The sequence below is a fragment of the Musca vetustissima genome, unplaced genomic scaffold, assembly GCF_032173495.1.
Source record: "Musca vetustissima isolate MV318-11 ecotype Yass unplaced genomic scaffold, APGP_CSIRO_Mvet_v1 utg5628, whole genome shotgun sequence".
Taxonomy (NCBI): Eukaryota; Metazoa; Arthropoda; class Insecta; order Diptera; family Muscidae; genus Musca; species Musca vetustissima.
The window spans coordinates 82,817-107,741 of NW_026877967.1; the positions used below are offsets into that span (position 1 = coordinate 82,817).

At 33.9% G+C, this 24,925-nt stretch overlaps 7 protein-coding genes across 7 annotated transcripts; 3 read left to right on the plus strand and 4 right to left on the minus strand.

The window, feature by feature from the left end:
• Positions 1-1,549: 1,549 nt before the first annotated feature.
• Positions 1,550-7,315, plus strand: LOC133322709 (UDP-GlcNAc:betaGal beta-1,3-N-acetylglucosaminyltransferase-like protein 1). The gene is made up of 5 exons (XM_061531674.1): positions 1,550-1,582; positions 1,657-2,080; positions 6,371-6,501; positions 6,571-7,063; positions 7,119-7,315. The coding sequence occupies exons 1-5, from the start codon at positions 1,550-1,552 to the stop codon at positions 7,313-7,315; spliced, it is 1,278 nt and encodes a 425-aa protein (XP_061387658.1).
• A 428-nt stretch (positions 7,316-7,743) lies between these two features.
• LOC133322710 (uncharacterized protein C19orf47 homolog) lies at positions 7,744-9,569 on the minus strand. The gene is made up of 7 exons (XM_061531675.1): positions 9,539-9,569; positions 9,200-9,371; positions 9,016-9,137; positions 8,788-8,952; positions 8,457-8,728; positions 8,050-8,403; positions 7,744-7,977 (listed from the first exon to the last, which is right to left on the minus strand). The coding sequence occupies exons 1-7, from the start codon at positions 9,555-9,557 to the stop codon at positions 7,744-7,746; spliced, it is 1,338 nt and encodes a 445-aa protein (XP_061387659.1). The 5' UTR covers positions 9,558-9,569.
• A 2,317-nt stretch (positions 9,570-11,886) lies between these two features.
• Positions 11,887-12,796, minus strand: LOC133322711 (transcription factor Adf-1-like). Its single transcript, XM_061531676.1, has 3 exons — positions 12,667-12,796; positions 12,408-12,564; positions 11,887-12,340 (listed from the first exon to the last, which is right to left on the minus strand). The coding sequence occupies exons 1-3, from the start codon at positions 12,794-12,796 to the stop codon at positions 11,887-11,889; spliced, it is 741 nt and encodes a 246-aa protein (XP_061387660.1).
• A 4,674-nt stretch (positions 12,797-17,470) lies between these two features.
• LOC133322712 (DNA polymerase subunit gamma-2, mitochondrial) lies at positions 17,471-18,526 on the plus strand. Its single transcript, XM_061531677.1, has one exon. It carries the CDS (start codon positions 17,471-17,473, stop codon positions 18,524-18,526), a length of 1,056 nt encoding a protein of 351 aa, XP_061387661.1.
• A 1,376-nt stretch (positions 18,527-19,902) lies between these two features.
• LOC133322713 (uncharacterized) lies at positions 19,903-20,790 on the minus strand. The gene is made up of 3 exons (XM_061531678.1): positions 20,661-20,790; positions 20,451-20,595; positions 19,903-20,389 (listed from the first exon to the last, which is right to left on the minus strand). Exons 1-3 carry the CDS (start codon positions 20,788-20,790, stop codon positions 19,903-19,905), a joined length of 762 nt encoding a protein of 253 aa, XP_061387662.1.
• Positions 20,791-21,360: 570 nt separating this feature from the next.
• On the plus strand, positions 21,361-22,128 carry LOC133322705 (exosome complex component RRP41). The gene has a single exon (XM_061531669.1). The coding sequence runs from the start codon at positions 21,361-21,363 to the stop codon at positions 22,108-22,110; it is 750 nt and encodes a 249-aa protein (XP_061387653.1). The 3' UTR covers positions 22,111-22,128.
• Positions 22,129-22,163: 35 nt separating this feature from the next.
• LOC133322715 (peptide chain release factor 1-like, mitochondrial) lies at positions 22,164-23,396 on the minus strand. Its single transcript, XM_061531679.1, has one exon. The coding sequence runs from the start codon at positions 23,394-23,396 to the stop codon at positions 22,164-22,166; it is 1,233 nt and encodes a 410-aa protein (XP_061387663.1).
• Positions 23,397-24,925: the final 1,529 nt, after the last annotated feature.

Here is a 24,925-nt window from a genome sequence, read left to right on the forward strand (position 1 = left end):
ACTTAATTACTAAAAATCTTTATCGATTTACTTAATTAGTTTTAAGTTTTGAAAACAATTGTTATGTTCAATGAATTTATATTTAAGAATTTTATATTTTATAAGAAGAAAAGAGAAACTAAATGAAAATATATATAAATGTATTTATTAAACATATTAAATGAACATGTCTTTCATTATTTTAACATAAGCGCAAAGAACCGAAATAGATTGTTAGTTTATTTTTATATCGGAAATTAATAAAAACATACGCTTGGGTCGAGAACAGGGCCCATTCAATGGGAAGATAACAAAAGGTGAACAAATATAGACTACATTAAATATAACCAGCTGAGATACGAGAAGGTTCTATAGCCTTTCCTTTCTCGCATATATATATATATATAGCAATAGCAAATTCCAAAATCATAGATTCTTTTTATCAACACTCAACGGATACTGAACGACTTAAGATTATTGTTCTTGGACATAAAAAGTATTACGAACGATACATTCAATATTGAGATAGTTCGAGGACGAAATTTTAGATGTAATCTACCAGTATCTGGAACCAATAATAGCAGATACTGACAACGGCGCTGTTAAACTTCCAAAGACTATTAACAACAAATAAAAATGCATTCGATGTTTAAAAACCAACTTCCACTTCTAAAAGGGAAAGTTTTAATACAGAGGTCGCAAAGGGGAACGTGAAAAAATGAAATAAAACAGCCCAGTTCAATATCAAATGTCCTTTAATTAATTAGGTGGTTAAGGACAACATAATGATAGTTGTCCTAGTACCAACTGTTAATAGGGCGGATTTGAGCAGAGTGGAATTTAAGTTATCTGTAAGTTCTAAATAGCGTAGGCTTACCAGCAAGTTTTTAGCTGTGGCCCAAGAAAATACATCGTATATTTAGAGTAATTAAGTTCACGGGAGATCAACAAAAATTTGAGCTCGTGGATTGAGTCCCTACGATTTAATGTAAATTGTGCACCAAAGACGAGTTACTATTTATTATTTATTATACAAAATGATTTTAGATTTTTTTAGAATAAAAATATGCCGAAAAGGGTATATAGTATTAGACCAATAATAATGTTAAATTCTATTTTCCAATTATAAAAAAAATCTCTTATCTCATAATGTTGCAAAATTACACAAATTCTATTTGAATTGAAGGCAGTTGCAAATATGATACATTTTGAACAATGTGCATATGTTTGTATATATGAACAATTATTTGCAATTTAACATTCAGATAAAATATCGAAACAAACCAAAAACAAAACTGATTTTTTATACTTGAGCATTTGAAAATACTAAAAAAACAAAACTCCTTCAATGATATTGTGCCAAGAAGAAGAATTGAGTATGATGCTATTTACCTTTACGAACGAATGAACAATCACACAAACAACATGACATTATAGCCTGGTCAGAAGAGAGTAAAACATTGTAAATGCCAGACGTGTATCTATGTATAGCTCAGCGGACAACAAATCTATACAGCATTTATTCGGCTACCGGTATCAATTGCTGCAAAGCAAATAAAAACCCCATAAAATGCCACACATAACTGAAACAAAAGACACAATTGTAAGTAGCATAACCTCTAGAATTCCAATAAATTCTAATTGAAATTTCTTATTTTCCTTTATATTCTCTACAAGTCAATAATTATTACGGTCTTAAATGGTGCAAAATGGGTTGATGGTTGCATGGAATCGATTATTAATCAGACAGCTGTGAGAAAATGCAAAACAAATACGTTAGGCGAAGCGCAGACTCCTGATGTGTCAAAAACCATGACCTCACCAACAACATTTGTAGTTACCGCCAAAAATAACAGTAACAGTGATAGTACATTTGCTCAATTAACAAAACAACAGGCAACAAGTATAACAACAAATGAATCTCGACAAGAACATCAAAGACAATCATCCGAATCACTACTACAAATTGAAATTTGTGTATTTGATGATTGCAGCTGTGATAATACCTACGATTTACTTTGTTCGTGGCAAAAAACACTGAGAGAAATTTATAATATACCAATGATTATCTTGAAGAATAGTACAGGACTAACCAAAGGAGGTTTGTAAAACAAATGACAAATTATTACATATTTCAAATAACACAAATTTAATAACATATTTATAGGTAACTACACGATTTAAATAGACAAAATTAAAAATTTAATCTTATTTTCAACTAGATCTATTTCGCTCCTCTGTTCGAATCGAAGAGTGTTTTAAGAATGATAATGGTAAAATTTTAGATATTAAGTCTTATCCCCCAGATAAAAGAAAAATGTACCTTAACTACTACCCCCAAACCCCCACGAAATTTTTAAAACAATTTTCTGAAAAAAACAAAAATCGTAAAATTTTTTGAGTATATTTGTGATATCATTGGGACCTTATACCCATAAAAAAAAGTATTTTTTTAATAATAATTAACATTAAATTTTGGAGCGAAATGGGTTAATGTACCCCCCTAAGCTTTAACATATTATACTGACTAATTATAAAGTCCAATTAAATTTGATAATAAATTAAAAAAAATAATTTAGTTTTTTATACTCTTTCGAGTCGAGCTTAATGATAGAAGTTTTGCAATGAAAAGGAAAGCCAATATGCCTGATGAGCCGCTTAACCAACAGCGAAACGCGTCGCATAATGGTGGGTACGTAGGTTCTTCTCCTGGCAAAACTTCTATCATTAAGCTCGACTCGAAAGAGTATAAATAACTCACTTAAAATTACTTTCAAATGATCACAGCCCTTACAAGGCAAAATTCAAATAACAAAAATAAAAAAATTAATAATTTTTTTTAAATTAATTATTTGAAACAAAAACTCAAAAGATGTGAGTCAACCTTAAAACCTATTCGATTTCCAAAGGCTTTATTGAAGAAGGCCGGAATATATTTGTAGTATGTGAGGAAATATCGGTTAATATGGGAATTTATTATATCAAATCCATTGTTCGAGAGTATAAATGATATTTGATCCAAAAATATATCAGTCACAACAGAATAAACTGAGATAAACGCATTCGTACCAAAACCTATAAATATTGACTTATGTTTCGTGGCAAGCCCCATATAAACGGAGCCCTCTTTCTTTGGTTCTTTGGGGATTTTGAGCACGTTTTTAAACCAAATCGACTATATTTCCTATTTCGTTATGGTATAAAGTCACATAATGTTACACCCGTAATACAAAAACGACGCTATTTTGATATTAAATGAAATATTTTTTCCTTATGTTTGATCCGCCAGTTTGGATTTATTTTATTTCATTTTCAGGATTTTTGTAATTTCATTCATACAATTTTAAATGTAAAATGTACTGCCATTTTTAACCCTTGTTATTAAATGTTTACTTTCAGCGTCCCCGAAATCCTCTTATGTGGTATTTATTTCATAAACCCTCTGCTTTAATTAACGCAAAAACCCATAGTGGAACGGCCGTATTTCAGTTAAATTGCAAAATTACTAATTAGATATTCTAAAATCTGCAGAAATATAGTTCATTATTCACATAGTCAATTCCATAATTCGCCCTTTCTGTGGAATTTTGAGCAAATAATAAATCTGAAAATTGAATATAAAGATTGAAGACGCCTTGTATATACCAAAATACAAAACAAAGGTCAATTCGGCCGGTCAACAATTTTTCTATGGATACTGAAAATAAAGGGATACTTCATATGTAATGAAAAACGAAGAAATCTATATATGGGATATACTAAAATAACTTAATTATCTTTTAGCATTTTCCTAAAATCTTAAAATACCAAAAATCATAACTTTTGGAAAAATACTTCCCAATGTGAACCCCACATATCAAATTACAATCAATTCGGCAGGAAAACGTGTTCAAACCAAAATACCGCATATCAGAGGGGACGATCATATGAGTAATATTCATTGACCCAACATGTATAGTTCTTGGTAATTTTTTTTTTTACCCAATGAAAATATTTAATTATAGTAAACTAGCGGGCCCGGCAAACGTTGCCTTGCATAGCAATATTGCTGATGTATAATTCACATATCCCAATATTACGATAGCCCAATATGTTTGCTTTTCTACCCTCCAGGATTTGAGATAGTGCTCTGATATTTCCACGTACATTGCTACTTCTCCTAGCATATTTGGGAATGAAAATGTTCAATATTAGTTCACTGTTTAGGGTAGCACCCATATAACGGTACCTCGAAATATGAGAAATTTGGACGATGCTATCAACAGAATTGGTTGTAATTGAGCAGAAAGTGTCCGTACCAAATATTAATAACATTGGCACATGTTTCGGGGTACTGCCCATGTAACGGTAGCAATAAACATTCCGTATTTTGAAGATATTGGCCACGGTTTCCAACAGAATTGGTTTTAATATAATATAGGGGATACGTATTGAGCAGAAAATCTCTCTACTTAAAATTATCAATATTGGCCTAAGTATCCGGGTAACCCCTAATATTCCGTTTTTGGCTGTAATTTTATATTTTGGATGATCATTGAGTACAAAATGTTCCTAAAAAATTTGTGCAAGCTTCCAATAAGCCTCCATATAAGCGCACTCCACATTTTTGGGGCACGTTTTTCAACATAATCAGTTGTAATTAATTGTCTTATTTGGTAGCATGAATCCTACTTAAAATTGTCAATATTGGTTAACTCTTCTGTATTTTGAGAGGTTTGGTCACATGTTTCATCCAAATTGGCTGTAATTTTGTATTTTCGATGATCAGTGAGTACAACATTTCTTTACAAAGAATTACCAATATTGGTCCAACTTTCCGGATAATATATCTCCATTCCGATTGTCGTAGCTAAAATATGTCATTCCGGGGTATTGGGTGTGAATAAGCATCATCCCAGAAATGATGCACTATAGCTTAAAGTTTTAAAAAGACCCACAATTATTTCGCGTTCAATTTTCGGTATGTTGAAATTCTTACCCCCTTTTACAACCTGAGTGTTATCGGTAGTTGGCATGTTCAATACGAATAGGTAACATCGGACGGAAGTTTTGTTATAACCTTCAAATTAGATATCATGCTGTTTTTCTAATATTGCTGTTTTTTTAGTTGTTCTCTTTACATCTGAGCTTAATGACAGATTTTTGAAAAATATCTCGTATATTAGCATTCCCTGTGATACACATTTTTGGTATCGGATATATGCGAGGTGTTCTGTGTACGTGAATTTAATGGAAAACGTGTACATGATCGCGTGTACATTCAATGATATACTTCTCAATTATTTTTTTGTATTCTCCCAAAAAATGTTTTAATACAATGTTAATACAATTGAAAAAATAAAAAAAAAATATTTTGAAAATTTTCAATAATTGTCAAATGAAAGCCTTGAGGAAAGATCCACCAACAATTTTACCCCAAAATATCTCAAAATAGCAACTACGACGTGGTGCAATCAAAATAGCTCTAATCAAAATTCGTGGAAATGCAAATATGCGTCATAATAATTTTTTGCAAAATTTTCGCGGTTTTCGATTTTTTCTCAACTTTTAAACCTTCCCTGGAGCTCCACGAACATTTCAAGACTAAAATAAGAAAAATCCGTTCAGCCGTTCTCGAGTTTTAGCGAGTCTAACGAACAACAATTCATTTATATATATACATATGTATATATGTATGTATATATATATATATATAGATTTTGTTGGAAAACGTATAACAAGATTCTAAGAATACTCTTTACATAAACGTGGACGCAGGCCATATTCAAACCTATGGCGAATTTAAACTATCCGTTTTGGTTTGTCGGATGCCTTCATTTTTGCATTACAATGTTCGTACACACTGCCACTTCTAAGTAATTTCTGAAAAGTGCGGTAAGTTATTTTAAAAACCTATCGGTATGAAGGGACAGAACAAGCACCGTGACTATTACAATTTATTGGTTAGTTTTTATTCCTGACTACGGCAAAATTATTCTTTATCGAAAAAGTTCTGATATTGCATCAGAGTGTTTTGATTTTTTTCATATTTTCTGTGATAGCGTCAGTTTTCTTATATATCAACTGTCCGTTCAGACCGTACTCAGCGTCTCTTTGCCACTTTGATCTTAAGAAGTGTGTTATATATTACCCCAAGTGATATTGATCTTATATCATTGATTACACAGATTATTTCGTTATTGGCCTAAAGCCTTTGTTATACATGTTAAGATTGAAATAAATAAATAAATTTGTAGTTATCAAAACAAACTTTTGATGGAAATTTTTGTATTCATAGAGTACAAACAACACTTTTTAACCAAAAAATCGTGTTTTAATTTATCCCACTATAATAAGATCATATATCATTTAAAGATGTATTTTTGAACATTAAATGATTTTAAATTTTCAGTTGGTTATGGGCGCAATAGGGCCATTGAAGCTTCCACAGGGAATTATTTATGCTTCCAGGATATTGATGATGAAATGATGCCAGAACGCATTTCAAAGCAATATACATTGGCAAAACTCCATACTAATGCGGTAATTGTGTGAAATATTTTTGTTTAAATAATAGTAATAAGTAATTTATAATCAAATTTCCTTTAACAGATAATTGGTTCGAAATTTACCCGCATACCGAATAATGCAACCTGTCGCTTTACAAAATGGGCCAATGATCTTAGCGCGGAAAAATTAATGATACAAATCTACACATCCAATGGACCCACAATAATTATGCCAACATGGATGTGTCATCGTATGGTTTATAATCAAATCGAAGGTGGATTTTCGGAAGAAGGTAAAGGATGTCCTGAGGATTTGATATTCTTCTACAAACATTTAGATAATAATGGCCATATTAAGAGAGTAGATGAATATTTAGTAAAATACCGATACCACAATGAAGCCACAACATTTAGTGTCCAAGAAAAAACCATACGACACATTAGATTAAAACATTTATTACAGAATGTAATGCAAAGAAAGCCATGGTCTGAGGGGTTTTCAATTTGGAATGCTGGTAAACAAGGTAGAAGACTTTTTCGTGAATTGCCAATGGAGCAAAAAAGAAAAGTTTCGGCATTTTGTGATGTTGATAAAAGTAAGTAATTTTGAGTTGTCCATAGCAATAATGACCCACATTTCCTTTCTTATAGACAAAATAAATAAATTTTACAAATACTATGATCGTCTATGCCGCCAGCAAACCTTTAGCATTCCCATTGTACATTTTAGTCAAGTTCAACCTCCCATTATAATTTGTATGAAACTGGATTTAACAAATGGTGATTTTGAGGCAAATTTACAAAGCCTTCAACTCAAAGAAGGCAAAGATTATATTTTATTTACATAAATAATTGAAATGCTTAAAAAGTGAAACAATTTCAATAATTAGTTGAAACCAAAAAATGTAGTGATAATTATTATAGAGTGCAATTTGTAATGAGTGATATGCAATAAAATACATAATCTATTTATTTTAAACATTCAAATTATTTATTTTACATAAAATATATCAAGGGAAGGAGTCATTTTATGTATTCACCTATCTTTTTATGTTTTCACAAACAAACCAAATTGTTGTTAAGAACCGAAATGAATTGAGATTTGAATATGCAATTTATTAAATATAAATTAGTAATTAAGCATACTTTGTAAACACAAAAGTTACAATGTGTTAAACCAAAAATTTTATAAAAATTATAAACTATAAAACTACACAAACTCCTGATTTTTGTTTGTGTATGTATTTAAGTGAGTGCAGCCTTTGTGAAATTGTTTTTAGCTATTAAATCCCAAACGATCAAATACAGACGCTTTCGCGTTCTTTGTCTGGTTGGCGGCTGAACCTGCTACATGAACTTTTCCCAAACGTTTTGAGATTGATGATACACCAGCTGTGGGACTTGATTTGACATTCGATGCATTACCCAAACGTTTATGGACAGGTATATCTCGGCGACTTAAATCCGCCTTCATTTTTGGCAAAGCCTTTGCTTTGGAGGGTGGTGAGGCCTTGAATGACACAGGTTTCTTTACCGTATGCAGTTTAGAATCTGTAAATAAGGTTTCTTGTTAAATATAAACAAAAAACGACATTTTAAATTTCATACTCAAACCCAGCCTTGCTTTAACTGGTTTCTCCTTCATCATGTCTTGGCGTGCATTAAATGTTTTCTTTGTTGGTGAACTATATCTTCGCGAGGCAAATTCTCTCACCTCAGCAGTAGATGCAAATTTTACAAACTTCTCACTTCCCCCTGAAGTGTCCATATCATTATCCCACATATCCTCGTCGGATATATCTGCGCCGTCATTGTTGTCATTATCTGTATCATCTTTAAGTGGAACCTTTTTGACTAAGAATACTTTCTGTTTAATCGGTTTCACAACAGTTGGCGCGGTGGCAACAGTTTTTGCCTTGACAATTGTTGATAATCTCTGAAATATGAATTGTGATATTAATGGCATTACAAAACTCGTATATAGCTAACACTTACATTCTTAGCTGTATTCTTTAATATGGGCTTAATTTGCTTCGTTACAGCTGCAACATCTTCCTCTTTACCACCCAAACGCGAAAATATTGATGATGATGTTTGTGATTTACTTCCCAGGCCAGTGATTCTTACTTTAACATTATCTGAGCTTGTGGATGATGATGTAGTCGATGTCTCTTCGTCAATCTCTATGGTATCCTTAGAATTAATGGCAAGTCTTTTGAATATTGTGGATTTATCTTTGGCAGCTTCTCTGTCAGAATATACTAAAATATATACAGGAGTTAGTGGTGCATTCCGTTTTCCATACAAATGGTCTTCTTACATTTGGCTTGTTTGGCCAATATTTGTTTGCTTCGTTCTGTGGTACCTGAAGGTAATTTGATTTTGTATTTTCCTTCATGTTCTGGTAATACTCTTCTGGGCTTGACGGGTGGAAGAGGGGCCACGACAGCTGACGATGTCGTGGTGGTAGATACCGTTGATGAGGCTAAATAAAGAGATGTTTATTAAATTGAGTATTTACTTTAAAACAATTTTTCTCATTTCTTACGCCTGAGTCTGATTTTGTTCTTTTCCAAAGGCAGGGCTGGATTAGCGGCCACGGCTGCCACAGGCACCTCTGTGCTCAGTACTTTCTCACGGGCTGTCTGATCACTGACATTCTTGGCATGTCTATTTTGAAAGAATCTTAGCATAGTGACAAGAGTTATTTGAATAAATTTATTTAGGCATACCTCAATATTGCAATTATATCACCCATCGGCGTTATTCCCATTTCTCGTAAATATTCCTTATTCAGATCCATTAACATATCACTTTGAATTCTATTCTCCACAAAAATGTGGGCATATGTTGCCGCTGCAGGAGAGGGTATGCCGGACGCATTGAAAAATTTCACCCATTGCCCTGACAAATGGAAATATTAAATTAAAATTCAATTTGTACAAAACTATTATCAGGAAGTATGTTGTTCTTCGAGGGGACAGATGTCCACTGGTGTACCGACAGGATTCTACATCGTTTCAATGAGAACTAAAATGTATTTTACATCACTAATGGGATGAATACTTTACCTGCTGCTGAATTTGACATTTTCCTTTCTGAAATAGGATTTTTTGATAGACTTTAACTATTTCAATATAATTTGTGTCTCTTCAAGCAACTATGAAGCTAATATTTCAATCCCAATATATCCTAATTGTTATTGATAAACTGTCAAGTTGTCTTCTTCTTATTCTACTGTGGCTGTATAATATCAATGTTGCCACATCGTTGGTGTTTCATTTACTATAATGTCAGTTTGCGATGTTTTCCCCGTGGTCGTTTTAGTCGTTTAGTATATAGTTCGCTAGTCGGAAGGCGGACCAATATCTAATACAACAAAAAATGTGGTACCATACCATAAAAATGAATGAAAGGTTATGATTTCTTTTCAAAATACAGTAGGAAATATCATGAAAAATTGTTTCATCTATAACAAAGTAATTAGTTCCAGACGGACGCGTTATTAAAGGGGGACACACGAGGATTTTGATTTTATGGAACAAGCCACCTTGCGAAAATGCAAATATCTTGTTCTAATCGAATTGTTTCTGATGTTCATGTTATAAATTAGAAAAGTTTTACCACTATTTGAGTACTGAAGAAAAATATTTCTTTTAGGTCTTTCTTCAAAAAATTCACCCAGCTAGCGAAAATCAGCGGTTTTCTTCTCAAGACTAATGCCACAAATTTGTCTGTGTTTACGCTTTCATAATAGAAGTCAGTTCACAATAATGGATTTTGACAGTAAATTTAAGAGGCAGCTGACATCCCGGTGATCTCCCTGGATGAACTTATTAATAGGGGATGTATCGACCCAAGAAGATCGACTTCTTCTCTAGTTTTGGGGGTGGGTGCATTGTTGTTGTTGTAGCAGCCCTATTGCGCATGGGGGCATTGAGTGGCAGCACCAAAAAACTTCAACAACATTAAGTGCTGTGTGCATATGGTTATTGTTCTAGCTACTAAAAATCGAACTGCATAACACTGTCTACCGATGGCCGGGTTACGCGTTATTAAGAAGAACAAGCATCAGTCACTCTATAATAACAAAAAAACTGTAAATAAACAATATCGTAAACAAACCGTTTAAACAAAATGTGGCTTGTGACATACGATTATATGGAAGAATTTTTACAAATTCTGAAAATCTATATTGCTTTTATACACTTTATCGAATTGGCATGTCCAACCCGTCTAAGATGGGCCAGAGAAGAGTTCTCCCAGCGGGAACGTGAAATGCATTCGCTGTACCTGCAGTTAATGGATCTAGTTAAGCAGCGAAATAATAGAGAATTTCGCAAATTTACCCGTATAAATATTTCAACATATGAACATTTGGTCCAGTTGCTGAAAAAGAAATTGCAAAAGTATTCGGCCAGGAAGCCTATACCGCCAGAATGTCGCTTATTGGTTACATTGATGTGAGTATTGAGATTAAGGTATTATTCTGAAATATATTTTAAAGCCAATACATTAATTTCCAGGTACTTAGCCTATGACTCTCCCCGACCATTGTTGCAAATGGCATTTCGTTTGGGTTCAACAACATTGCGTTCCATTATTACCGAAACATGTGAATGTATATCCAATGAACTGTCCTCAGGCTATTTCTTGAACACATTAAACGCCGACGATTACTATGAGCTAAGCGAAGAACAATTGGAAACAACTGGTTTACCGAATTGTGTTGGTGGTTTGGATGCTATACAATTTTTAACTGAACGCAAAACTCGTGAACCAATTGTTTTAGTAGCTTCTTGTAATAGTAAATATCAACTGATTAATGTCGACTTGGATCTGATGCAAGACCTAGTGGAAAGAGAGAATATTGTAAATAGTTTGCTACAAAGTAATTTGGATCGTTTGCCTTTACCAGCCGACATGCAAATGCCAGAAACTGGGGTTATGGTACCGTCCTACTTTGTAACACCCTCCCGTTTTCCATTTGTCAAACACACAATGAGACCATATCCTGGAAAAGTGTTAAATGCTCAAAAGGAAGCATTTAATGCTCGGCTGAAATGTTGCAGTGACTTCCTGGACAATGCTTTTGGAATACTACTATACAGATGGAAAGTTTTACAAAATCGGTTTTCGGGATTACCGGAAATTTCCTGTAACATCATTAGATCATGTGTCATTTTACACAATTTTGCAATAGAGCACGATTCCTCATATCTGCACAACCAACTAATGGATCACATAGACGAAGAAACCCAAGAATTCAAACAAGGTGTTTGGCGAGAAACGGTGAAGCTGCCAAAGACTAAACTATTCAATAACTATGAAAATTCAGCGGACAGTGAAGCTTTCGCAAGTAGAGATTTATTAAAGGATTACTTATTTAGAGAAAGTATATAATAATAAATGTTTATATTTAAGAAGTATATGTCTTATCTTGATACATAACCAGCTCTTGGGTAACGACTTCAAGAAGTCGTTGTTGCAGGCGCATTAAATCGATGGGCGATAATTTGGCCTCTTCCACTTGCAACGCCATGGCATTGAAGAAAACTTGATTGGGAGATGGTGGTGTAAATCGTTGTTTGGCATTTTTCAGCAATGACGAAATCTCTTGACATGCTTCATTTATAATGGCATCCTTGTCAATTTTTCGCTTTTTGTTCATTTCTTCCGATGTACCAATTTTACTCAGATTTGTTACCGTCGCTGTAGAATTGTCAATTTTTTTTATGTACTCGTTTAAATCGAAATTCTCAGCTTCATATTCGATATCGTGTTCTTCCTCTTCATCGTTGTAGGTAGTGGTCTCCTGAATATATTGAGCAAATTCTGGTTCTCCTTGCTCTATTTTATTGGAATTTGATGACCTGTCAAAATAAGTCAGATAATTTAAATAGTTACAAATACGGAGCTAAGGTGCAAGATGCTACTTACTCTCGGAGTTGACTATTCAAAAATTCCAAATGATGATAATACTTCCAGGTGTAGTGTGAACGTTCCGATTCATCCTTTTCGGCTTCCCTTTGTTTTCGCTGCCGTTCTCTGATGTACGTGTCCCTTAAGGTTTTCCATCGTATGCGAATTGTGCTGGCTAAAACCAAGATCATAGAAAACACAATTTAATCTAAAACTATTTCCTTCATCCTTAATAAGGTTGTAAAATGATCATGTGCAAGCCATTTTTTTTACTTACGGTCTCTTCTCAATTGCAGAGCCACCTCTGCCCATTTTTCCATCTTCTCTTCCCTATAACGAGGATTTCGATATTTCCTATCGTAAAGAATTGGATTGGCTTTTACTAATTCTATCAATTGATATTCCATGTTTAATTTGTTTTAATAAAAAATTAATCCAATCTAATCTGTTTACTGTGTAGTTATTGTTTTCAATCGTTGCATTACCTTTGGCATGCGCCACACATGTGGCAACGCCGTTGTTACCAAACAGCTGTGGCTTTGAACACATTAAAAACGATGATTTGTAAATTGATGAGTAGTTCCAATCCAATCGAAATTGGTTTACTTCAATGAATTTGTTCGCTCCAAGCATGGCACAATAAATATGTTGTCCATTTAGTGCAGCTGTCTCGATTAACTGCCAAAGTGCGCAATTTGAGTTCGATGTGCAATGTTGCCAACCATGTTAATTAAATATTATAACATGGCACAATGAATAGGAAGTCCATTTAGCTCAGCTGATGTCTCGATTGACTGTCAAAGTGCGTAATTTCTACTTGAAATCGAAATTTGACAGAAGGTCGAGACAAAAACAAAGGTTTTTGTTGTGATACATCACCTTATTATTGCATCATGGCGCAGCTGATGTATAAGATGTATGATTTGTGAATGCAACAACATGTAAATCATATTCCCAACTTGTTTTTGAAAAGAAACCCTGACATTCCATCAATTTTTTCGCGTCTTTGGTAAAATTTTAAAAATATGTGAAATGAACAGAACGACTTGTTGCATTCATTTATTCTGACATTATTGCCCATAAGGTAGAGGTGTATTTTCTCCTTTCTGACAATAAGTGTGTCTGGTTACTTTTCCAGTAACATTTATTCAGTAAGTTCTAGTTCAGAGAGTAAGTCGTTTTTAGTCTCTTTTGCTCTTTTACTGAGAAAAGTAAACAGACAACATTTAGTAAGATTTAGCAAATAAACAGCTGATTCAAGAAAACATTTGATTTGCGCCAAAATAAACAACAAACAAAGGACGAACACAATTATTTGTATTGCATTTAATATTAAAAAAAATGAATAATAAAAGAAAAATTGATTTGGTATGTTCCCCGGGAACATTTAAGCTTCCTGCATCAATATTGCCCTCTATCTGGAACTTGCCTAAAAATATATAAGGAATTAGTTTCTAATTTAATGAAACTTTGCATTACTTACGAAATGTCTTCCATTTTCTGTCATTTTTATACAACTTAACTTCAAATCGAACTTTGCAAATTAAAAAAAACATTTTGAATAATTTTTGTGTTTGGTCATAAAACAGCTGATCCAAAAATGACTGAGTTTGCAAAATCTTACTGCATAAAATTCTTTCAGTAAACTCCAGTAAGTTTGTTGCTGTTCAACTGTCAAACTTGCTCTCTCACTTGACTCTCGTTTACTGGATTTTTGGGTAAACAGACAATATATGGTAACAATTGTTACCAAATATCGAGTAAACAGACATAGCTTATATTATTCAGCGACGAGATTCCTGTAGCTCTGACAATTTTCAACATATGGCAACACTTTTGAAACACATTGAACAGCGTTAAACATCTGACATTCCAACAAAACACATTGATAGCGTTCGACAAGAGAATTTCTTAAACCAGTATCTAATTTTTGAAAATGCAATATTACAATAAAGTTAAAAACTCCAATATATTGGTTCGTTATGACTATATGGAGAAATTTATGGAATTATTTAAGATATATCTTGCATTTGTAAATTTCATCGATATAGTCTGTCCCAATACTTCACGCCAGGTTTGGACTCGTGAGGAATTCTCACAAAGCGAGAGGGACATGCATAGTCTGTTCAATCAAATTTTCGAATTAATTAAACAGAGGAACAATAGGGAATTTCGTAAGTTTACACGTTTGAACATAACAACGTTTGAACATCTGCTGCGGTTACTGAGAAAGAAGTTACTCAAGTATTCCCAGAGAAAGCCAATACCGCCACAATGTAGATTACTTATTACGATCATGTAAGATATTTGTTAATATACAAAAGAAAAAGGATGAATGCTTACTTTTTTGATTCCATTTCAGATATTTGGCCTTTGATACTCCTAAACCTTTGTTGTCGATCGCATTTCGTTTGGGCATGTCCACTTTGCGTAAAATAATCAGCGAGACCTGTGAATGCATAGCTAAAGAATTATCCGGCTATTTTACAACAAATTTGGACAATGAAGAATACTATGATCAAAGCGATGCCTATATGGAAGCAACTGGCCTGCCAAACTGTGTGGGTAGTTTTGATGCCATTCAATTTGTAACGGAACGTAAAACCAGAGATCCCATAGTGTTAATGGGATCTTGCAACACACGGTATCAGTTGGTCAATGTTGACGTTGGATTGATACATGAAATTGTGGAAAAGGAAAACGTTTTGAAAAAGTTGTTGGAAGACAATCTAACATCTTTACCCGAGGATATGCAGATACTTGATGCATCAACGGGTATGATGTTGACTGCTTATATGGTTACACCATCCTCGTTTCCTTTGTTAAAACATACAATGAGACCGTATCCCGGCAAAGCGATATCCGAGGATAAACTTAATTTCAACGAACGTCTTAAGAAGTGTTCCAATTACCTTGACAATTCCTATGGAGTTTTGCTACACAAATGGCGAGTATTGCAAAACAAATTCACTTGTCTTCCAGAAACGGCTTGTCATATTGTAAAGGCTTGTGTTATCCTGCACAACTTTGCAATCGATCATGACAAATCATATTTCTTCAAAGAACTAGTCGATCACTATGATGAAAATACACAGGAATTTAAAAAAGGAGTATGGCGAGAAACTATTACTTTGCCCAAATCAAAAGTATACGAAAACTTTCAATGTAGTTCTGGAAACGAAGGTTTTTTAAATCGAGATTTATTAAAAGACTATTTGTATAAAGAGAATATGTAACAACTAAGTTTATAAATAAATTCATGTTTCATACGTTCTATTTTGTTGATAAGTTAGAATTTCTTGTGTTACTACTTCTAGTATTCTCTGTTGGAGGCGCATCAACTCGACTGGATTTAATTTGGCTTCGATCACTTGTATTGCCACAGAATTGAAAAATGTCTGCGTAGCGCTGGGAGGTGTAAAATGATGTTTGGCATTTTGTAACAAAACTGTCATTTCCTGACATGCTTCATTTATCATTGTTTCTTTGTCGAATTTCTTCTTCTTGTTGGGAGGTTCATCGCTCGTAACTGGAACGGTAGTGCTGTGTGTGGTCGTGTTATGCTGTGTACTGGAATCGAATTTCTTAAGATAATCATTTAAATCAAAATTTTCAACTTCAAATTCTTCTTCGGCATTTGCGAAAGTTTGTTCAGCATCTTCAATCTGTGATTCCTGATCTGATTCGCTCTCCTTATCCGATTTGTAATCAACGATAATTCTATATGCAATATAAGGATTAATATTTTAGTTTGCAATGAGAAAAATAAAAGTAACTTACTCCGTATATTGATCTTTTAAAAACATGAGTGCGTTGTGATATTTCCAATTTCTAGATGTAAGAGCATCCTCCTCATCCACTTTCTTACGATGTAATCTCTTTCTAAATGTATCACGCAGACTTTTCCATTTGAGTCTAAGCGTATTGGCTATAATATCAACAAAATATAAATACAAAACACTGTTATTGTGTTCCTCAGAAGAAATCGTCGCTCGCCATAGCGTGCGTCTATTCTATTGTGTCCATTGTCACTTACGATCTCTACGCAACTTCCTAGCGATTTCATTCCATTTGGCATCTTTCCGTTCACGATAATTTAGGCTCCGATACTTTTTATCATACATTATAGGATTGGCTTTAACAAAATCAATCAATTCGAATTCCATAATTATTTTTGTACCCAAGTGAATTACAAATTATTTAATGAAACAAATCAAGCGAGCATCAACAATGTTTTGTGTTGAAGAAATCATATGTTTTTAAAATGTTACCAGTTATAGTTGCCAGATTCGAAATTTTCGAAAATACCAACAATTGGAACAAAACCATAATCATGGCACAATAAATAGGTAGTCCATTTAGCACAGCTGTTGACTTGATTAACTTTCAAAGTGCGTAATTTTTCGTGTGGCAATATACCCCCTACCTCTCTAAAGGGCTAAGCAGAATGCTCGCGTTGAGCCGTCCGTCGCGTTATTTGTCATTGAAAATACAACAACCACATGGAAACGATATGCGTTTGTGTTATCGTTCCCTTGTGGTTGTTGTATTTTCGATAACATATAACGCGACGGATAGCTCAACGCGAGCATTCTGCTTAGCCCTTAAAAGAGAGTTCGTCAAGTATCCCCTCCCCCCATATGTACTATTTTTTTTTTTTTTTTGGGACAATCATCTATTTTAACTCAAGTTTTGTCCTTTATGATATAGAAGAATTAGAGGATTTTTGCAGTACGGTTAATAACAGTTAAGAATTCAAAAGGTATATTCTTGTAGTTACAAAAATTTAAAATTGAATCCATTAAAAATTATTTACCACAGCATTTAAAACATTTAATATCTAACTACAATGTTGCTGAGATAAATCATAATTTTATGAAAGAAAATTCAATCTGTTTAATTGTTTGGAAATATCATTTGTTCTTGTACATTTTTGTAAACATGCGTCAGCTGATATTTGTTTATATCTACCAATAGTTTATGAAAATAGTAAGGTTTGCTTCTGGATTATCCTTATATTAAATTAATTTGTTAACATTATATTAAATGAATAGGTTTCAATTCTTTTCCAGGACTCTATGATGAGGCGAGCTTTGAAATTATTGAGCGAATCTGAATATCTGAGAACTCATTCGTTAACTGAGAAAAATCCCACATGCATAGAGTTCCTTAAAAATGCTAAAGTTTATCAGGATCAACTGTTGAATCATTGGAAATTGTTCGGATCAGATTCTATTTCACACTATAATGAAATTACATCTAACGTTGAAGTGAATAATGACCGTCTTTCATTTTTAAAAGACGAACATTTTACAAAGAGATTGGAAAAATACAGCAAGCAAAGTATATGCCTGCCAGACATGGCTAAAACTGTCTGTTATGGAACTGAGTCAGTGCAAAATTCGTGTTTTTTCATAAAATCTTCCAAAGATATTAAATTAGTGACTGACTACTTTACACATGCATCCCGTGGACGAGATATGTTTTATAATATACAACGGGAACGTAAAATATGGTGGATGCGCTATTCTGCTGATCCTAGCCGGTATGTTGTTGAGTCATTTGATGTATCAGAAGAGAGCAGGGACGAATTTACAAAGAAATGCCAATCAATAACTATAAAATCAAAAACTTTCGGCAACACAATTGAAATGGAGACAATAGTATTAGCACATCTAAATGAATTCGGTCAATTGAATACAATTTTAAATAATGATGTTTCAGTAGTTAGATCCGTGGTTGATTTAAATTTGGCCACCGCCGGCTTACTTTTAGATGGTGTAACTGACGAACATGGGAGAGATGTACTAAAGCTAAACCGAAAATTGGCACCATACCAGTGTTTATTGGTGTCCGGAGAAATTAGTAATGAAATTTTGAATGAATTATGCGTTCATTTAAAATATGTTTTAAATCGTGCTGGACTCAGATTGTATGACAATCACATAAGTGATGCAGAAGATGTTGGTAGCATTTGGAGTAAGGCTGATGTACTTGGAATTCCTTATGCAGTTATCGTTGAGAAAAATGCTTTGAAAACAGGTCTGTTACGTTTGCGAAATCGTGACACTACACTATCAGAAACCATACATATAAGTGATTTGAAACCATATTTATTGAAGCTTTTTAAAGAATAAAATATAATATAAATAAATTTTGTATACTTGTTTCTGTTATTCAAATTAAAATTTGAAAACATTTATTGAATAAAATATTGGAAATGCGGTGTTATTACATTCCTTGTATAATTTAGCCAAGTTGGATTGGGTTCGGATTGATGAAAATGATCGTCCAGAACACTATATTCATTTCCGTCAACTATGCCCAACAATAATCACTTAATAATAATTAAAAATATAGTTTAAGGGAACCCCAACCATTCTGGATTTTAATTTTTCAAGATTTTCAATGGGCTGGTAAATCAATACCAATGCTTGTTAAGGTTTGTAACTTTGCACATATATAATTGAAGATTTAAAAGAGAAGAAAAATAATTTACAAAAAATTTTTGTTGTTGCTTTGTTGCTGTTTTTTGTAATTAAAGAAAAGTCCTTACTTTTGATGGCGGGCATGATAACTCCCCACTGGAACATCGGAATCCGAAAATTCCAACGGTGTTAGAAAGAGTACATGTATGGCTCTCGTATGAACTAGGATTATTGACTTCGCTCTAAAATTAACAAAATGGCGGATCTTTGAAGAAATATTTTTGGAAAATCGCCGATTTTTGACCAAAAACCAAGTTAAAAAATAAGGAAGATCTTCACCGATTGGCTTTATCCTAGTTCATATGATAGCTATACACTCACAGAGAAACGCTTAAAAATTTGGAATCGATTGGGTTATTAGTTTTTGAGTTATCGTGCCCGCCATTCGCAAAAGAGAAAAACGCGTTTAAAGTTTGAGAAGCCCTTTAGCTGTCACTTGATGCTGAGTTAAATCACATTCTTCAGAGAATGGAACATAGAAGTGAACATGTTGTGTACCTAAATCGTTCATTTGCTAAACGACCGGTATAAATAAAAAAATCGATTTCGCAGAAAATGTGTTTTAAGTTTTAGATTGACTCACATCTTACAAGGAATAGAGGAAGATCTTCTTCTCAATCAGATTGTGTAAGAAATATTTTATTTATTTCAAAAAATGCAATTTCAACTTAAGGGGACCCCCCATTCTCCGTGTCAACATTTTTTTTACATACAAAATTACAAGTGAAAATCTCAAGAACTCTTGAAAATATAGCCGATTTATTGTGTCAGTATCAAGTGACGGCAAGAGTGATTCTCAAACTCTTTCTAACACCGTTGGAATTTTCGGATTCCAATGCTCCAGTGAGAAGTTATCATGCCCACCATCAAAAATAAAAATCACTTTTTTGATTTATGCCGGACTATAGTGTGAATATCGAAAAAGAATTAAGACATTTTTTGTATGATTAAAAATATATGTATTTTGCTATAAGAAAAGTTATTATATTAACATATGGTAACTAAACAAGATTACTTAAAGTATTTTATGTTTGAATAATATATGTAGCGCCATCCTGTGACATAACAATTTCCTGTGTTACGGCTTCCAAAACTCTTTGCTGTAAACGCATTAAATCTATTGGCGGCAAGTTGGCCTCTTCCACTTGCAAAGCAATGGAGTTGAAAAAGATTTGTGTGGCCGATGGCGGGGTAAAGTGTTGTTTAGCACACTGTAGTAGCGAAGCCATTTCCTGGGCTGCTTCGCTAATAATTGTATCTTTATCAAGCCTCTTCTTCTTCGACTGTTCTTCCGCTTGTGTCGTATTTGCATTATTATTGGAAACATCGAATTTCTTAAGATATTCATTCAAGTTAAAATTTTCCACCTCAAAGTCAGGTTCATGTGGAATAGTGACATCTTCCTCTACTATCTCTGCTTCATCATGTAAAAATTCTTCTTGTAATTGTTCTTCTAATTCTAGTTGTAACTCTTCGTCATCCTCTAGTTTAATTTCTGTGATTTCTGCGGTGCTGTAATTGCATATTATCGTATTAATGATACTGATTTAGGGATTAAGAATTTCATACTCACTCCGGATATTGGTCTTTCAAAAATGATAACTGTTCATTATATTTCCAATTTTTTGTTGGTCCATCATCATCTTCTCCATCTTTGCGCAACAATCTACGTCTATAGGTGTCACGCAAGCTTTTCCATTTCAATCTCACAAAATTGGCTGAAAATTGTAATTGTTTACAGGTATTATTATTGTTTAATCCCAAAATTCATTTCAATATTTACCATCTCGGCGTAATGCTTTCGCAATTTCATTCCATTTTCGTATTTTTTCTTCTCGGTATTGAAAGCTGCGATATTTTTTATCATATAGAATGGGGTTCTGTTTAACTAAGTCAATTAGTTGATATTCCATATTAAAAGAATAATTTATAATATTTAAAACAATACAAAAAATATAATATTGTTCACTTTACATTAGGGATCTTCAGATCGAATTGAGATATATCGATTGTATGATATATGATGTGTTCCCGTACACAAACATTTTAAAATGTATAAATGGAAAATCGAATATAATTTCGATTAACATATTCTTGCGGAACGGACCAATAAATAATTGATCTGTTCCCGTACTACAAGAATCTAATATTTCTTACTACGATAAAACTTTTTTCCTTTATGATATCGAAGAAAATAGTAAAATCTAGTAGATTCTTGCAGTACGGGAACAGACCAAATAACGACAGACATAACTCTAAAAAAAAACTATAGCAATTGTTCAATCTTTTATGGTTGTATTTTTCCTATTCATTTTAAAGTATCCTACATCGATTAATCGATTATTGTAATTCGATTAAAAACAACTGTTGATGTATCCGTTGCACGACGTTTTGACTAATTTCACACCAAAAAATGTAAACAATAATATTTATATCGGTAAAGGGGAACACGCGGTACTTCTTCCTTCCAAGTAACCAAGAGTATGTCCAATTTTGATTTGTTGAGTGAACAAGGACTTCGTTTGGATGGTCGTCGTCCACACGAATTGCGTAGAATAAAATGTAAATTGGGAGTTTTTGAGCAACCTGATGGAAGCGCCTATTTGGAACAAGGTAATACAAAGGTTTTGGCGGCCGTCTATGGCCCCCACCAGGCTCAAAACAAGAAGATGGACATAAATGAAGTGGTCATTAATTGTCAATACAGCATGGCCACATTTTCAACAGCCGAAAGAAAAAAGAGACCTCGAGGAGATAGAAAATCTCAAGAAATTACACTGTACTTGCGACAGGCCTTACGGGCTGCTATAAAAACCGAACTATATCCAAGATCTCAAATTGATGTTTATGTTGAGGTAATGCAAGCTGATGGTGCCAACTATGCTGTTGCTTTGAATGCGGCAACCTTGGCCTTGGTGGATGCGGGTATATGCCTTAAGGAATATGTGGTTGCGTGTACCGCATCGTTGAGTAAGAACAACATTCCACTGACTGATGTGTCCAATCACGAGGAAATTTCCGGAGGACCAACACTAACTGTTGCCTCACTGCCAACATCTAACAAAATAGCCTTCATGGAGATGACCCAACGTTTTCATTTGGATAATTTGCCCAAGGTGATTGAACAAGCATTGGCAGGTTGCCGTGAAATACAGGCAATAATGGAAACAGCTGTACGCAAGCATTTAATGCAGATGGGATCTGCTGGTGATTGGAGTAATATAGCTAAATAAAAATTCAGTAAAACATTTCCTAAATACTTTTGATTTTTTTTTTATTTTCTATTTTATTTTGTTTCAGGCATTTTCCAATTTTCAACCATTTCTGCTAGTTTTTTCTTGCGACATTCCATAGCCACTCTTTGCATTAGATTATTCAAATGTTCCCCGCCTTGAAGATACTCCTTCAGATTGTGTACAGTTCCACCTTGTATACGATGATCGGTGATACGATCTTGCACAAAATTATATGTACGAATTTTTTCATTCCTATCCAAATTGCCTTGTTGTGCTCTCCGTGTTGCTCTCGTGGAAGCCAAGGCAGATTCCAATTGTATTTGTTCCAATTTGGCTTTAAGTCGTTTCAGAGCAATTTCTTTATTTTTTATTTGTGATCGTTCCGACTGGCTTTCAACGGCAATTCCTGAAGGCAAGTGTACAATTCGAACTGCTGAATCCGTGGTATTTACGTGTTGACCACCAGCACCGCTTGCTCTTTTCGTTTCAATTTTTAAGTCTTTTTCTGCAATAACTACATTGATGTCAGCTGGCCTTGGAATGACGGCTATTGATGCCGTACTTGTATGGATGCGTCCCGATTTTTCAGTAGCTGGTACCCGTTGAACGCGATGTACTCCAGCTTCATAACAAATTGTCTGGTAAGCTTGATCGTCGTTGACTATGACATTGGCATGTCGCAAACCGCCAATATCTGTAATATCCTCCGCCAATACATCATAGTCCCAACCATTATTATCGAAGTAATTAATGTACATGTCGTATAATTCTCTGGCGAAAAGCATTGCTTCCTGACCGCCGGCTCCAGCGTTGACTTCAAAAATCAATGACGGGTAATACTCACTGTCAGCTAATAATAACATTTTACTCAAAAGGTTCTCTTCAGTTTTCTTCATTAGGTCGGCGTACACTTGATTCTCTTCTTCGATCAATTGACGCATATCACTATCCTTTTCTGCTTCGATTTCCTCCTTTGAAGTCATGTTGCCTTGTAGTGCTCTATGTTGTTCCAGCATCTTTACGATATCCGACAATTGATTCATTCTCTGATATTCCTTTTGTCCTCCGGATGAATTAACTCGCAAATCATAAAACTCGATACGTAGTGATTCCAAAAGCTGTTGTAACTTTTCATTTTGAAAATCCAATGTGTTAGGCGAACTGACAGCAGAGAATTGACGATTTCGGCCATTGACTGTAACACCTGATGCTGGTGTGAATTTATTTAATGATGACACTAGTGCCCGTGGCTGTCGGAACTTGGATAAAATATTTAATATCATTTTCTATTTTTGGTTGGTTTTATAACAGACAGAACAGAGGAAAGGTGGGAAAATATAAACAACTCAAAAACTCATATGGTCGTACCATGGGTCACACAGAATCATATGTTAACCGCTGCCGGTGAACGATTATTGTGACAAGTAATTTGAGGTTATCGATATCTCAATAATACGGAATAATAGGTGTGTTTTTTTAACTAAAATTTCAGTTCATGTTTCCAAATTGGGTCATGATTTATGCCTGTTTCAGGAGTTGCATTGCATAATTATGGAAGGTAGTCTCATTTAAGAAATTGATAATGACAAGTCTATTAAATATTTAACTCTTAGGGTCGTACCTAAATTTATGCGTATGCGTAGGAATTTATTCACCTCAAAAGTTAAATACATGTATTATCGCCCATGTGCTGCATTTCGAGTTTGCTCGAATGTGAAACATTTTCCCAAATTTGGCGTGCTTCATTCCGAATTCCCAAAAAAATATTGGGAATATAATTCGAGCACATATAGCCTTGTGGATTGAAAACGAAATGAGATCGTACGTGTTTATCTGAGCACGTACAAGTTAAAAAAGAACGCTGAAGTAATATTTAGCGTGTTTTTACAATATTTATTTAAAAAATAAAGTATTTACATTAGTTTTTATAGTAAAATTAAAGAAAATAAAAAAGGGCTCATTTTATCAAAAACAGCGCGTAACATTTTTGAGATCAATCTGGAAACTCAACCACCATATGATCAAAATAAAAAAAAAATCTATAAAAAATCTACTTTTAAGATTTCCAATAATACTTTTAATAAAGTTTCTTGCAGATGTGTGCCCTTTATTATAGCGATGTTGACAAGATCCATGCTCCACCCTCTGAAACCCATCAACAGCCAGAAATCTTTGCTGCTAACTGCAGGCTTTCGGGAATGGTACCCTTGTGTATGAAAGGACCAACTTCTCTCAAAATATACATAAATGCTTACATTAACACGTTCCAGTATCATTAGACTTTTTCTGGTAGAAACCAGGGCAATTAATAAGCCAGCAGGCATATTTTTGCTTAATTTTGTTGTTAAACAAATTGCAAATTCCAATGAAACATATGTTTTTTATTGACACACATATTGAGCACAGCTATGCTTTCGAGCCGCACTTTCGCTCGAAATTGAGCACACCATTTTGCACAACATGGGAATTTAAAAAGTATGGGAATTCAAAAACTCTCGGAACATGTCACATGGGCGTATATGTAGGTATGACCCATGATGCAATAATGGGTCGTACCTACATAATGATGTATCACAACAACAACCTTTGTTTTTGTCTCGATTATGTGTGAATTTTTTCCATATAATATTTCAAATGGTTGGCAACACTGCACATCGAATTCAAGTAGAAACTACCCACTTTGACAGTTAATCAAGACATCAGCTGCGCTAAATGGACTACCTATTTATTCATTGTGCCATGGTACGACCCATGGTACAATAATACAAGGTATGGCAGCTTGAGGTCTGCCAAAAATAAAATAAATATTTGC